The sequence below is a fragment of the Taurulus bubalis genome, assembly GCF_910589615.1.
Source record: "Taurulus bubalis genome assembly, chromosome: 20".
NCBI lineage: Eukaryota > Metazoa > Chordata > Actinopteri > Perciformes > Cottidae > Taurulus > Taurulus bubalis.
In genome coordinates this window covers 11,103,355-11,119,058 of record NC_136608.1, presented here as the reverse complement: position 1 = coordinate 11,119,058, position 15,704 = coordinate 11,103,355, and the positions used below count along the sequence as shown (strand labels likewise).

Below are 15,704 nucleotides of genomic sequence, written 5' to 3'. Positions count from 1 at the left end.
TGTGTGCCCTTATCTCCTCCTCTCCATCTCGCACCCTTCATTTCACTCCTTTTTCCTCTCCCCTGTTGTCATCTCTGGTCCCTTATCCACTGCAACGCTTCAGACTCTTCCCTCTCACCCTCTTTCCCCTAATTCACCTGCCTCTCTCCATTTTTACCACTCCATTGCTGTTATCTTTCCACGGCACTGTTTCAATACATTCCCTCCCCTCCTTGTCATACCTTCCACTCCATCCCTCTTCCCTCCCTTTCTCTTTCTTGGCCTTCCATTCCATTTAGACTTTTATGTTAGCGTAGGACTTTCCATCCTGTGGCGTCCAGGTAGTAAATTGAAATGGTTCTGGGGGCTCCATTGAAGCCTGATTGAATTTAAAAAGAGAAAGTGCCATAAAGAGAACTAGTGGTGAGAGTTCTGTAATACACTGAAGGGCTCCCCAAGCTATGACAGTGTTGACAGGGGAGGGAGAGGGGAGTTGAGGATGGGTGGAAGAGAGCGAGGTAAAGAAGTGAGGGCAAAGTGAAGGTGGAAGAAAACAGTGACAGAAAAAAAACAAGATAAAAGATGAAGAAAAAAAGTGAGAACTAGAGTGGAGGAGGAGAGAAAGAAAAAAAGAGAGGGCGAGATTTGGAGGGCGGAGTGATTGAAATTGTGTAAAACTCTTCATCGGCATGCAAGCCAGCCTATTAGCCATCGAGCACGAGCAGATAGACAGCGACACGAAGCCCCTCACCAGCGTACACCCTTGATCGTGACACCTCACAGAAATGCCTCAATCACAGTTTGCATGGCCTGGAGGGAGCAAGGTGACAGCTCTCATACTGGGGACGGCCAGCAAAATGCAATTCCAGGAAGTCAGCTCTAGGGCGGTGTGTCTGTCAAACCTACAGCTCTGATAATACTCCCACACATCACATTACACTGCCAAAATCGCCACCTCTAGGCATACAGGGCGTACACAAAATGAAGGTGGATGCACACAAGTACCTGCACACACGTACATGTGACGTGCACATGCAGGCCTTTCTGTATACATTACTGCCAAGGGAAATATGATGTTAGGGGTTAAATTATTCATTGATCCTTTCAATGCCTGTCCGAGCCGGCTTGTTGTTGTGTGTCATGTCGTGGTCTCGGGTGTGAGTGTGTGTGTCCACTTGAAGGGGCTCTCAGTGGAGAGAGACAACCTTGAGCGGGCGCTGACCTTTACCTTTGTGTGTTTCACTTTCAGGTGACAGGTGTGTGTGTGTGTGTGTGTGTGCGTGTGTGTGTGTGTGTGTGTGTGTGTGTGTGTCTGTTTTTTCACGTACATGGCCATATGGGTAAATAGAGAATCTGTCCATAAAATACTTCTGGCATGAGGATGACCAAAGGGAGGTCAGGAGAGGGGTGAAGCAGAGGAGGAGAGGGGAGAGGGGAGGGGAGAGGAGAGGAGGAGAGCTTCCAATCCAAACTAATTCCCTGGTTGATTTTTTTTCTTATTCTCAGAACCACTGAGTGATTTGTGGTTCACTTCACATCAGATCGTAGAGGCAATTACAGTTCATAGAAGACAATGAACTGTAATTGATATAAATGAGCAATGAAATGTCAGTAGGGAATATTATTTATTATTTATTAAAGCACATTTAATTACATTTCTAATTACACAATTAATTAATAACAGAATAGATTATTTGGCTACGGTCCGAAATGAATGTTGCAGAAAATCTGAACTAAAGTTACAACATGGTCTGGGTACCATTCATATTTGGACCGATATCGGTACCCGGGGTCGGTGCCAGTACCTAACGGTACCTATTTTCAGTACTTTACTCTCTCTATAATAACACAAATGTAATTTTAGATTTCATGATTAAGTCCAAACTTCTCAATTGTAACGTCGTTATTCATTTAGTTGATATCTACTTAGAACATTTTACACACATATTTTGCTTGACAAATATTGCAGCGAGAGTGACCTGCTGCAAGGTTTTAAAAGTGCATTCACACTTGGTCGACTCGCTGACCTGAACAAACTGCAGGGTGACGTGCTCTCGCTCGCTCTTTCTCTTTCTCTCGATACTCGAAGTTGAGCTCTCTCAGCGACCAACACTTGGCCCCGATTGCTTTAACGTGGATCACTTCTCTGTAAATGGCTTTGCTGTCTGTCAGACTTTGAGTAGCGTTAGCAACCCAATGCAGAGACCAAAGGTATCGAGGAGGTTTACATATACTATAGCATCTCTGAGTTTTTCCCACTTCTCCACTACCATCGACTTCATGAGCATGAAATATTGAAAACAGCAGTTTGTGACACCCGATTTGTTGCTTCTCCACACACCACAGAGGCATCTCTGCATCCACTCAGGTGGTTGTGACATGACACCAGGGAAAGCACAGGGCATACTATCCCCCCATGGCGCTTGAAAAAGCATGTCAGTGTCATTCTGCATGTATGCCTTCATCTTGATCAGTTCCCATGAGACACGTCGTGTTGCCTGCAGTCTGCAGCACATTCGAGAACAATCAAAGAGCTTCCGCTGGCTAATGACAGGTTTCTGAAAGGTCGGCTAAAAATGTGTGGCTTTGTTTCAGCCGCACATGCAGAGAGAGAAAGAAAATGTTTATCCGGCCAAAACATGTTGCTGGAGAAGTTGCTGTCAGTATTTGAGATCACACGTCGAATAATAATACCTCCAAAGATGCAGATGGTTTTGTTCGTGCAAAACCAAAAACGTGAATGTGGAGAGCAATTTTCCGTTTAACATTTACATGACATTTTCATGATTATTTCTTCAGAGCTACATCCATTATCAAACTAGCAGCTGTAATCTAAGGTTTCAGAAAATTACAGGACTATTTCATCTTGCCGCTTTTCTTCCAGGCAGAGGCCAGCCGTCAGAGGGACAAGGAGACAAGGAAAGAGGATTAGGCACGAGGAGTCTTTATAATCAGTACACAGCCAACAGCTATAGACAGACTAGAGATAAAAAGAGAGAGAAATAAACTGCGAGACAGAGAGACGTATGCAAGCAGAGCTTAACAACAGCCGGGCCAAAGTTCTGTGGCAGATGATGAGATGACCTGCAATGAACATTTCCCGCATGCCTGTGGGTTCCAAGGAAATCATGAAATAAAAGGTTTTATGGACTGACAGTTACATTTTCTGGTAAAAAACTGACAATTCACTTCTGTTAAACAATTCTGAAATACTGTGGGTATACTATACATACATATGGATGGATGCATGTATGTGTATACACACACACAAACACACACACACACACACGTATATTAAATAAACTGAATATTAGTCGACAAAAAACAATTGGCAACTATTTTTATCATATTAATTCTTGAGGACATCTTTTAAGTCAAGACTCTTTGGTTGCATCTTTATGTGTTAATTAACTAAATATTTTAGTTTGATTAAGTATTAGTCATTCAAAATATATACATATGATTACGTTGGGATTCAAAAGATTTTAAATTGTAGTTTAATTATTTATTTATTTTACATTTTTGTCCAAACCTTAAGAAAGTAAGCTGCAGATTAACCAATGATAGACATCATGTCTATTCACCTACATTCGGGGTGAGCTGGGTAGAGTTACAACTTCAGCTTTGGTAAAAAAGACAACAACCTCTCCATTCGTATCTATAGCAATGTATAGTAACTCTCAAAGACCAGAACAAGAACCAGACAAACCAATGAACTGGTGGTCTTGTTATCTCGTCTTTCTTGGATCAACTGGACCCAACGCACGTCCTCCTCACATTTTCTATGCAGTCTTTCTCAGTCTGCTATCTTTGAGACTAACGAAGGCTTTTGCCAGCGTTTCTCTCGGAATGCTCTCATAACCTCGGTGCAGTTGCCAAGGTAGCCGGTACAGAAGTATATTCTATACTTCTGTTGTTTCCCATCCCTCCAATCTCATTTACACTTGACACCTGACATTTGCATAATGGCCTCACTCTCCAACTGAAATACAAGGTGGAGGTGAGGTGTGTGCATGAGCTAATGCTTGTTTGGATGTGATGAGGACATACGCCTATCTATACTAGGTGTGTGTGTGTGTGTGTGTGTGTGTGTGTGTGTGTGTGTGTGTGTGTGTGTGTGTGTGTGTGTGTGTGTGTGTGTTCCCATGCAGGTTAAATGACTTCCGTCTTAATCTGGCTCATTAAGCCTGTGGTTAGCTCGGAGTGCACCTCATTGGCTGATTTGGGACAATTTGCGTAAATGCTAACAGGAACACGTAAATGTGCGTGTTAATCAGGGATGGCGTGACCCCAATCAGTCTGAGACAGGTACTAGGGTGTCAGGCAAACTGAAGATAAACATGAGTCTTTGTCTTTTTTCAAGCAATGACTTACTGGTGGAGAGCTATGAAAGTGAGTCCAAACTGGTCTCTTCATTCATCACAAGCGGAAACCGTTTTCAATGCACCGCAATGTTGACGAGTGCACCAAGAACGCTGGACACAACTGATCAGAGAGCAGCGGCAGCGGGATGAATTAAACTAACTGATTGAAGTTGTTAGTAAGTCAGTCTTGACTCAGCAACCTGTTTAATTATTTAAACATAAGCGTCGCTTTATTAAGCGAAAATAAAAAGCTTTCCACAGGCCACCGTCTGCTCGTAAACATGAAACCAAAGCTTCGACTCTATGTTCTTGTTTTACAAGCCTCACTGCGGTGATTATGTGTTGGGCTCTGAGCGCTGCCAAAACGCGAGTGACCGGCACTGAAGCTACTGGTCGGTTAATGCGCTGGTCACCTTACACTTCCCGTGTGGACACGGTGTGAGTCTAGCTTGATTGATGCTGATATAGAATATATCATATGTGATCCATAAAAGTGTGTAAACGGCTCAAAAAAACATTCATTTTTCTGTGTTCAATCATAGGTTTAAGATGAGGGAGGAATAGATTACTGTGTTACACAGTAGCTCTCAGTGTGTAGAGAAGAGCAGGGGCCACATTACGTTAGACTCACTGACGGAGGTGAAACAGGAAGTCAGATTTGCACACGTTTGTCATTTTTTGGGTAGTCACACTTCTCAACTGCTTCAATGTGACCGACAGCAATACATCTACCCATCTTCTTAGAGAAAAGAAGTCAAATATCATGTGAAGAAAAATACAACATATGCATACATACTCAGAGAGGAGTGTTAAAAGCCTAGCATATCTATACCCTAAAACACAAACACACACACACACAAACAGACAGATGAACAATCTCAAACACACATGCACAGAATCTTACTCCTGATTAAACTATTCTTCTCTGCATACCTCTGCACATATTATTGAAATAATCTCTCTCTCTCTTATAATATACCAATTTGTCACAAATGCAGTGCCTCGAATATTTATCATGATATCTTTATGTAGCGACCCCCCCCCGACAAAAAAAAAGAAAAATAACATAATCCTCCCCCACATCCCTTCCAGCCTGAAAGCTAGTGAGCTCGAGCTGAGTGAAACGCCGTACTTAGCAAATTGCATTTGAAACCAGGGGGGAATAAATACTACAGATAAAGACTGCTCTAATGTGCTCAAATCCATTAGAAATCTCATATTCACACATAGCTGAAATCACATTACAAGACGCCCCTAATGTCATTTCACAGGGTTTTTTTCCACCAGCATTTGCTACCAGGGTGAGACACTAACATCAAACATAATGGATTTTCGCCTTTCCCCTTCTCTCCCCACCTCCCCTTCTGATGTGCGTTCCCCTCATTGAATCTGTTCCGTCCTATTCCGGCTGAAATTCCCTTCCCGTCGTCATTGTTGTGAGTGTGAGCTCTATTTTAAGGTGGATGTGATGAATTTAGCCCAACAGTTTGAGAGAGGAGACCACTCACATGCACAGGGGGCTGTGGTGAACACGCTGCACTCATCAACCCTGGAGGAACACTTGGCAGTTCAGTGTTGTTACACTTTATTGCAAAAGTGCTTCCATCCCTCGACTTTCCGTGCTTCACTTGCTTCACCGAAAAACAGGAGAGCAGATGGGGCAATGTCGAAATAGCACGTGTACTTCTGCTGGTTTGGACGAGTTTTAAAACGAATGGAAGTGAAGTGATAGACATCTACATCGATTTCTCCTCTTCTGAGGAAAGATTCAAAGTCTTAGAGGGAATAGGATAATTGTCTCGGAGATATATATTTACATTCATAACCTTTGACTCGAAATAACTCATGCAAGGAGAGGAGAGGAGAGGAGTCGATATACAGTCTCAATCAGAGTCTGCCTGTTTGACTTTTCCACTGGTTGCACACTCAATGGGCACACCATGACTCTGGCATGACTGGTCGGGGATCAAACCATCACTGATGGGGAGGAAGGACGAAAGGGGAGAATTGTCCATCTCTTTTAAAAATGCATGCGTTGTCCGTATCAGAGTTTCGGCTTCCTCTTCGTCTCACGGTTGAGGTTTGGCGTGACTAATTTTAGGCACAGAAGAGACATGTTTGGTTTATCAGATGCCCATCTAGAAAGAAATCTCAATGAGCCAGACAGAATAATATATATATATATATATATATATATATATATATATATATATATATATACATACATACATACATACATACATACATATATACATATATATATATACATACATATATATATACATACACACACACACACCTAAAAGAACCTTAAAAACTACAGAGAAACAAGCAGAGCCAAAAGCCAAATTACCCAAATGTACAACTAGAAGACAAGAGGAGAAAGTGAACTCTATATCTTTTCCTCTATTCACACTGAAACATGTGGATATCCTACCAATTAAATCAACCACCAAAATAATTAGAGGGGGGCAGTGATGTCACATCCATAATGTGAAACACAAACACAAATCATAACCGTAGTTAGCCTGTAGAACTTGACTTTACACACATACACAAAAAAAAAGACAAATGTTGTATAATATAATATTATTCTCCAGCCCCAGTTATTAACTGTGAGAAAGTCGGACTCAGAAATGCCCAGAGTCTGTTTATCCACTATTGGATTAGATGTTGAGTTGAGACCATCCATCTTTGAGAATAATTAACTAAAGATGGACTTACTTATGCAACCACCAATTAGGAGATCACAAGCAATCCTCTCAGAGGGAGATGGAGAATATGTGTGTGTGTGTGTGTGTGTGTGTGTGTGTGTGTGTGTGTGTGTGTGTGTGTGTGTGTGTGTGTGTGTGTGTGTGTGTGTGTGTGTGTGTGTGTGTGTGTGTGTGTCCATGTGTGCTTATCAACCAACACCCCACACCAGTACACACGCCCACGCATTCACACGCACACACATCGGTACAGGCTACTTCAGAAGCCGAGCCCCAGACAGGGTGAGCAGATCAATCAATTACATCTCTGCTCCAGCAATCAAACAAGGTTATTATCAGGCAGCAGCTCACCGACCTGGAAAGGCCCGGCCAATCAAAGGCTGCAGTGATGTGGGGGCTGGCGCTCGCTCATGTGACGGTAACACAGAGTGGCAGCTCATGTTGTCAGGGGATAGAAGGACGGGAAGAGGAAAGACAGACGACTGAGGCTGAATTCAAAGGAGAAAACAGAAGGAAGTGTGTGGGACAGGAACAAGAGAATATCTGTAAATCGGCCATCTCTGGCTTTCTGCCTTTACTTTGACATTACTCTCAGAAAGACGGGAGAAGATATGACGCACAGAATACAGTTATTTATGATACAGCACTGTAAATCATTTTTGGAGGATTTCAGTTTTTAGAAGGTAGTGAAACTCCTGTTTTTACGCCTTTGTTTGGCTTCACATCTCTGAGAAATGACAGAAAAAGGGAAGATGAAGCGAAGAGTGAGGGACGTGGCAGAAGTCAGCACATGGTGAAAGCATCTCTTCATTTTGGATCAGTAATTCTCTCCTTGGCAGCAGCTCCCTCTGGCATTCATTCAATAAGCATTCAGGGCAAACCGTCCTCCCACTGCTGTCCATTCATAGCAACAGGTCTGAAGAACCGTATTAGGCTTAATTCAATTATAATACACAAAAAAAATGGGAGACTTACGTTTCATTAAATTATTGTTGGTAACAAAATTCACCAAGACAGATGCACGCACACACGCACACCTGCAAATCTACAGAGGACAAACTAATCTCTCTCAAAATGAGCCAATCAGAAACAATCAGGCACTGCGGGGTCAGTGCCTGGGTATTTAAGGAACATAGACATGTTTGTCTTTGTGTCCTGGCACAATTTAGCTCTAATCTGACCGGGCAACAATCCGCTATTCTTTCCCCACACAGACCGAAAATCTCGGGGACCGGCAAAGCCGACTTCATAAGAAGTCCACTGCTGAGCGTTCAGACCAACTAGACCCCCTTAAGCGCCGACCGACGACTGTCTGCTTCACATGAGTCTGTCGGACAGGTTGCCCTGGGAACCGAGTCTGATTCCATTATGGAATGGATAAACACAATCAAAGAGTTTATCCACCTTCTATAGCCAGAGAAAAGACCCCCGCAATGGTGGATCTAATCTCCTTCACAATATCTGGTGTGTGTGTGTGTGTGTGTGTGTGAGTGTGTGTTTTTCTGTACATGCGTGCGCTTGTAAGACATGAGGAGATTGAAAACTGCACCCTTACTGGAAAGTGGCTGAAGTTGCACTTTTGGGAAGCGATAAAACCTGCAGTATTATTTAGAACATGGTGTGTGTGTGTGTGTGTGTGTGTGTGTGTGTGTGTGTGTGTGTGTGTGTGTTGTCCTGTGGGGGAGGGCATCAGAGAGATAAAAGAATAAAGATACGGCAGTGCTGCAGCCAGTGACAGGCAGGAGCACCTGACAGATTCACAGCAAACTGGCATTGCGTTTTGCAGACATCCAGCAGCATGAATGTCTTTAACTAACAATAATAACAACAACACATCAATACTATTTTACACCATTTTAATACCATTTATCTCAATAACTAATGCCATAACAGGATGGACTAAATACCAACATTACTAAACAAGAGTCCTTTAATCAGGCTCGGTTGTTCAGGAGGTAGATGGTCAAAGACATAAGTGTACTGAAAATGAATTCCTAAAGGATGAAGCCAACAGTCTTTCTGTCTGATACCTACAGGTTACATTCAGGGCTCAGTCTGCATATTGCAGCCGTATGAGAGGTGTCTATGTGCATCCAGCAAACAACTTGAATCCAAAGCGAGCCAACATGCTACTCAGCATACAAGCAATCTCAGAGCCTTTCTATTCCTCTGCACTTCCTTTCTTCTTCCTCAGATTTCTCTCTCTCTCTGTTCTCATCCCACCTGTCTGTTTGTTTCTTTTTTATCATCTCATCCTTTGTGTTTTCCTTTCATTCCCTTCCATCTGCTCTCTTCCCTGTGTTGTTGCATTCTTTCTTCTACCTTCTTTATCTCTCCGTCTCTGACCTTTCCAGTGTAAAATCTTCTCTCCACCTGATTCCCAACTATGCTTCCAGTATTTAATGGGGTGTAGGTGAGAAAGGGAGGGATGGGGAGGGTGCTATTTACTGAGGAAAATCCTCCAGTGTGAGTGAGAAAAGATTAGAAGAGAGAGCAAGGGCTGCCAGAGCTAAGCAGTACGTGCATGTACGTGTGAGTGAGCAAGACTTAAGACAAGACGGCCATGCTGCATTTTAATGGCCCCGGCACCTCTTTGAGGCCGACTTCAGATGATATTGTTGAAGGGAAACTGTAGTCTTCACCAGTAATTATGAAGCCGCTGCCTGACTAAACGAAGTTTAGGGTTCAACCACAAATTATCTTTTGCCATTTTCACATTTGCCACAGTGGGGATTTGCATGTGGGTCAATCACAGGGTAGCAAAGTATTGTCGTGAAATGATGACGACGGCTTTTTGATCAAACAAACCTTGTCGGCGGGCTGTATTGGAAAATAATTTCCCTCCCGTTCTTTAGTTCGCTTGCTCTTACTGGGAGCGAGGCCGTTCCTGCTGGCCAATTAATTTTGTAGTGGATCAACATCATAAAAAGACTGCGTAATTACAGGACTTATATGGATCATAAATACCTGAGTAATGGGTGCCATTTTAATTTCAGCAGCATGGAGCGTATGGACAGAGACGACTGCCGCACTACTTCGACGGAGAAGGCGATAAACACACTTGTTTTTCTGTCTGCTCGTTATTAGTAAACAATAAAACACAGATATACATGCAGATGACTGGGCTATCATAATAAGTGCCGGCTTCCATGGCGTGACAAATCATGGCACCTTCTGGCTTTTGTAATTAATTTGGTTTATGGTCTTCGCATTAATTAACTACTTAAGGTGACAAACCGTACACTGGACCGGTACACAAAATCATCACACAACATCGTGATGATGATGATGATGATCTTTTAAAACTGGACGTGTTCCCCTTAATTAATTAGTGGCTGTAATTCATTTGCAAGGTATATGTGACTCCACAACAAAACATTATAATTCTCAATAAGTCCACACACTTCTTCTTAAAATTGAGAATTCACGCAAAAAAAAGTCAAAGGTAAAGAATTTGAGAAAGCTCTAAAAACACTGAAAAAACTTATTTAAAAGACACTCCATTTCACCTCTAACTCTTGCTCTTGGTCTGTGTGTGCTGCTCAGGAGGGGAGTTAATGAGAGTGTGAAATTAGTGCAGAATCATGGTGTGTTTCGTTTTCACCACAGGCTACAGCGGTGGGTGGCAGAGCCCTTCTGTCCTCTTCCTGTCATCTAGCTTTCTATCCGCTCCTCACTCCTTTCATCGCTCGTTCCATTGTCCTTCCCTCGCTGCTTCCCCCGGGCGCTCTCTGTCAATGTTCGACCCTCTAACACTTACAGCAGAACCAACTTGGAGTAGACCGTGTATGAATTCAAGTATCTGCTCATCGCCACGAGTACTTTTTAATAAGCTAATGCTGTGAGTGCATTCGAAGAGCTCTGCACTCGATTGGCTGTGAAGCAGTAAAGTGTTCAATCCAGCTCACCCACCAGGCAGATATTATCTGAAGACCAGCACGGTAACTCTAGGCTTCCTTTATGTTTGAATACACAGATGCACAGACATCCATAACATGCACTCACCTATACGTATACAGAAGGGCAATGAGTCAAATTCTGAATGAGACACGGTGAATAATTTCGAAAGATGACTGAAACTTTCAACCCAATCATCCCCACAGGTAATTTCAAAGTCCACAAAACTAGTAATTAGAAAGCAGCGAGATTAAAAGCAGAATTAAATGGAAAGGAAATTAGCCAAGCATGAGTACGATACTATTACATAAAGCCCTTCGGCAAGCAAGTTCAGGACTTTGAGTCACTCAATTAAACTATTTTCATAGATCTGGCCATCATTCCTATCAATTATGATAACATTTTACTAACTAATTAACTGAGATATGGCGATGCAACTCTGCTTGACTTCAGGCTTTACCTGCACACACAAAAACACACACAGACCCAAATATAGCACACATCGACAGGCATGGGCACGCCTGGTCATCCTGTGGATGGTGAACAGGGAGGGTTTAGCTTTTTTAAATGCCAACCTTGTCCAGAGCAAGGGGTGTAAATGCCACCCAAATGTCAGCAGGAGACCCCCAGAAGTCAAACTAAATTGGCTGCTATATGCACAAACACTCTGCTGCTCCATATTTGTGTGTGAGCCTTAAAAGACATACATTCTACACTGACACGACAGGTTGGATTGCCATACTTGTGAAGGCAGAAACGATCTTATTCATTTATTGACTACAAGCCACCAACACTGCACAGACATGGCGCATATCCCATGGGGGGAGATGTTTTGTCACTTTTGAGCTCATACGGCTCTCTCTAGAAGAGATGTCACCACACACAACTGATGTTTAAATGTATTTGTTGTTGGTGACCAACCCAATAAATGTCAAACAGAGACAGACTCAATAATCAGGCGATTGGACTGAGGTTGGATGTATTGAAATAACGGTAATTGTGTCTCACTCACAATATGAATGGAAGAAATGGCCAAATACACATCAGTTGCAATCGCTTTAGAAAGGCAACACACAGATAGACAGAGAGGCAATTATTAGCGATAAGTACATTAGAAGAATCCACTCCACACTCATCCCCTTCATTATAATCCATCCCATTGCTGGCATTAGGCCAGGGCTAGGTTGTAGTGGCAGCAGGCTAACCGAGGTAAAACAGATGTCCTCCTCCCCAGCCACCTCCTCCAGCTCTTCCTGGGGGAGCCCGAGGCCTTCCAAGACCAGGTGGGAAATATAATCCCCTCCAACATATTCTGGATCACAGATGCAGATATACAATTCTGATTACTGTTCACTCTCTGGCTGCTTCTGGACCGTCTGTCCAAACAGAGTAGGCAACAAACCACAACCTCGGTTTCAGAGAATACAGATACAGCTCACACCTGTAGGAATTTGATAGCTCACGGGAATGGTGCTGGCACCCGTTATTTGAACAGTATTCCCCGCAGAACGTCCAAGGAGGGTACCATGGAGGAACGAGGCCGCCTTCGAGCCAACGTGGCACGTGTCAAGTGGACGGGAGAACTTCCATAACACCTGCAGTAGCAACTGAGCTGCACCACTGCTCCGTGACAGAGAGTCTATATCACAAAGCAGCTCCAAATGTTTGTGTTCTTTGGCTTACAAACCATTACACTGGCAACCCTGAATAACTGGTATCTTGAAGCTCATCATGAGCAGGTTCCATCAACTCTGGGTTTACCACTCCAACTATGATCCCGTTTATGCAGTGGTGCCGTTCTTAATTACAGGCCAACCACATGCAGCATCATCTGAACCATGTACGGAGTACTTCGTACAGTATGACATGAAATTAAATGGTAACGCCCACAAGGAAATTAGTTTATGCTGCAGCAGAATGGGACGTGAATGGGACGTGAGGCGAAAGATAAAAACGTAATCGCACGAGTAGAAGGAAATAAGAAGCTTAGCCAGACATTTATATTTGATTGGATTCCAAACATAAAATTAAGGTTAGATCGGTAATATCAAGTACAATATAAAGTACACCTGGCTAAGGAGGAGAGGAAAAAAATACACCACAACATGCAAAGAAACCTTTGCAGTTCTGCATTAAGACCCATTTCTCTCGTGTGCCCACACATTGCCACACACGCCACTGATTTCCTGTGCCGCACCCCCCAACTGCTTCTGTCATTAAAGCTGCCATGAGTTACATGGCTGGCTGCAGGAGGTGCAGTGATCCATCAGCGGAGTGCCAGAGCTTTGCCATTAGAAAACCATCTGCAAGAAACAGCGCTCCATTGGCACTACAAGTCTGGAGAGGGCAAGTCAGAGGGAGAGAGGGAGAGAAGAGGAGAGAAGAGAAGAGAGGGCCCTGTGTGCAAGGCAGTTTGGTGTGATTGATATGAACCATTACAGACAACATGGAAGAGGTAGGCAGAAAGCTAGTCACCGTTTTATTTTTGGTCATTTGTTCAGACAAAAGCTTGGCCAGACCCACGGTGAACGGGGGTTGGACGTCAGTATGTGTGTGTGTCTCAGGAGAGAGAGAGAGAAAGAGAGAGAGACTGAGAGAAAGCCAAAGCTGAAGGGTTTGTTGGATCACATGTTTTCTGATCTCGGCAGCCCACAGAAAACTGACTGGGTTGTTGTATTTCACAGTTTGCGGGGTTGGTAGACACTTCAAATACCCAAATAGGACATTTTTCGTGATATTTACCCTTTAAAGCATTCGTATGCACACTTCAGCACACGCACACATCCTAACATTGACAGTCCTTATTCTCTGTGAGATCAGTCTTTTGCTGTTAGAGAGCATCCATCAATCAAACAAACAAAAGGTAACATAACAACTGGCAATACAGCTTAGGTTAGTGGTGATGTGATGAAGAGCAGTAACTTTAGTAAATCAACTGGCTGATTTTCAGGCGATTGCCACATTGTTTAGCAGCCAGTCCAACGTTTAGTGCTCAGGGTATATATATCATTGATTTGCTAGTATACTTGAACAAATTCTAAACAAACATCTGTCTGTGTTGGCTGTTTTTGTCCATGTGTGTCGGTATTCACTGACTATGACGTTAAACTTCATAGAGCCAAACAGTGAAGACCAGATGGCCTGTGTGAAGCAATAGCTCTCCACTGGCGAGTATCCAGGATACTTTTAGAGTCAAAACATTCAAATGTAAACGAACACTTATCCTGCCTCAGCATTACAACTATGCACTGTGATGTTTAAATTGTAGAAATGTAAGCCAAGCACCAATGTGGAAGGAAGAAGCATCTCAGTTTAATGCATCCTAGAAGGTAATGTATCACTGCATGGAGGCCAATTCAATTAAATTGCCTCACTATTAGATTTACACGACTCGCCTGGGACCACAGCGCTGTATAGAAAACTACCAGACATACAGCAAAATTACCACAAAGACAACCCTTCACAATACTCAAATTTAATGGGAAATAAAAGGGAGAATGGTAGTCGATCCGTATTCCTGGATGGTATCAACAAAACATTTGGAACTGAAGGAACAGTATATTACATCATGTTTGATTTACGATATCCCACTAAATGTTAAAATGGTTGAAATCAATAAATGGTCACTAAGAGGCCATGTAATATAATTAGTTTACATTTTACTGGTATTGAGTCATGTCCCAGCCTTCATTTGTCTTGAGTGGCTTGGTCATAGCTCTCTGACGGAGCAGTACGACACTAGTGGACACTTTCACACACGTATCTCATAAAGTTAATGGAATCCTCCCCAAATTGTTCCAGTAAAGACAGAAAGTTTGCTCATTCATTAACTGTATTTTAAACCGATTTGATTAAGTTTACTATTGCTGGACACATCAGAAATTCTTAAATGTATAGACACAACATAATGTATTGCTTTGAAGTATTGGAAATGTATTCCTACTTCTACTGTATAATTAACAGTAACGGCTTGTCCGAAATGAGGACTTCCTCGTTGCTTCATTCATCTCTGCTCAGCCATCCCACTAGTACACTACCTCAGCACTTACTCAAACAGTAGGTGGCGTCTCATCACAGACTTGCTGTTCTGTGCTGCTGATCATTGCGAATAAACTAGAAACACATGTTCAAGCCACATCCAAATACATTTTTGGCTAGATGTTTGGTTTGTCAGTCAGTGCTGTACCTGAGAAGAGGCTGGAAGATGACGGTGATGTTCCTCGCTCCCGGTTTACACACGAACTTCATTTCTCCCCCTTCGATCAGGTTGTCATCCGCACCACCTGGAACATAGGAGACGGGACTTGACTCAACCAGACATTAATGAAATAGACATTTATACATGCTGTAGCAGGGCAGTGTGTAAGTGCAAATCATATGTAGGATGACATTTACATGACTTAAGGAGGATCTGAGGATGTGCTTTCAAAACAGCCCCCCCGAAACGTAACAAGCATCACCGAGAGTGCTGCTCTGTTGATGACCCTGCACTCTGGGCTCTTTGAAAGGAGAATGTAACAATTATGGTCCTTCCATTATCCATGGAATCCTTATTAATCTTAAATTATTCGGAAACATTCTTAAACATTTAAATATTCAATCGGTACAGCCGTACAACTTAATAAATCCATCACTCAATCAGTGCAGCTCTCCATCACGTATCTAAATGTGTCCCACATGCTCGCACTCTTCCATGCCCCTGCGTCACTGCGTGGGTGAACCCCGCAGCTAACAGGGTTAATCAGAAAATCAT

At 42.9% G+C, this 15,704-nt stretch overlaps 1 protein-coding gene across 2 annotated transcripts in view; it reads right to left on the bottom strand.

Annotated features, from left to right (window-relative positions):
• Positions 1-15,704, bottom strand: part of exoc4 (exocyst complex component 4) — a gene marked incomplete at its 5' end in the record, with an annotated part of 101,895 nt that overhangs the window by 47,922 nt on the left and 38,269 nt on the right. For both annotated transcript variants that reach the window (XM_079235731.1, XM_079235730.1), the window contains one exon: positions 15,138-15,234. In XM_079235731.1, the coding sequence (XP_079091857.1) occupies positions 15,138-15,234 (97 nt within the window). The remainder of the gene's footprint in view (positions 1-15,137; positions 15,235-15,704) is intronic.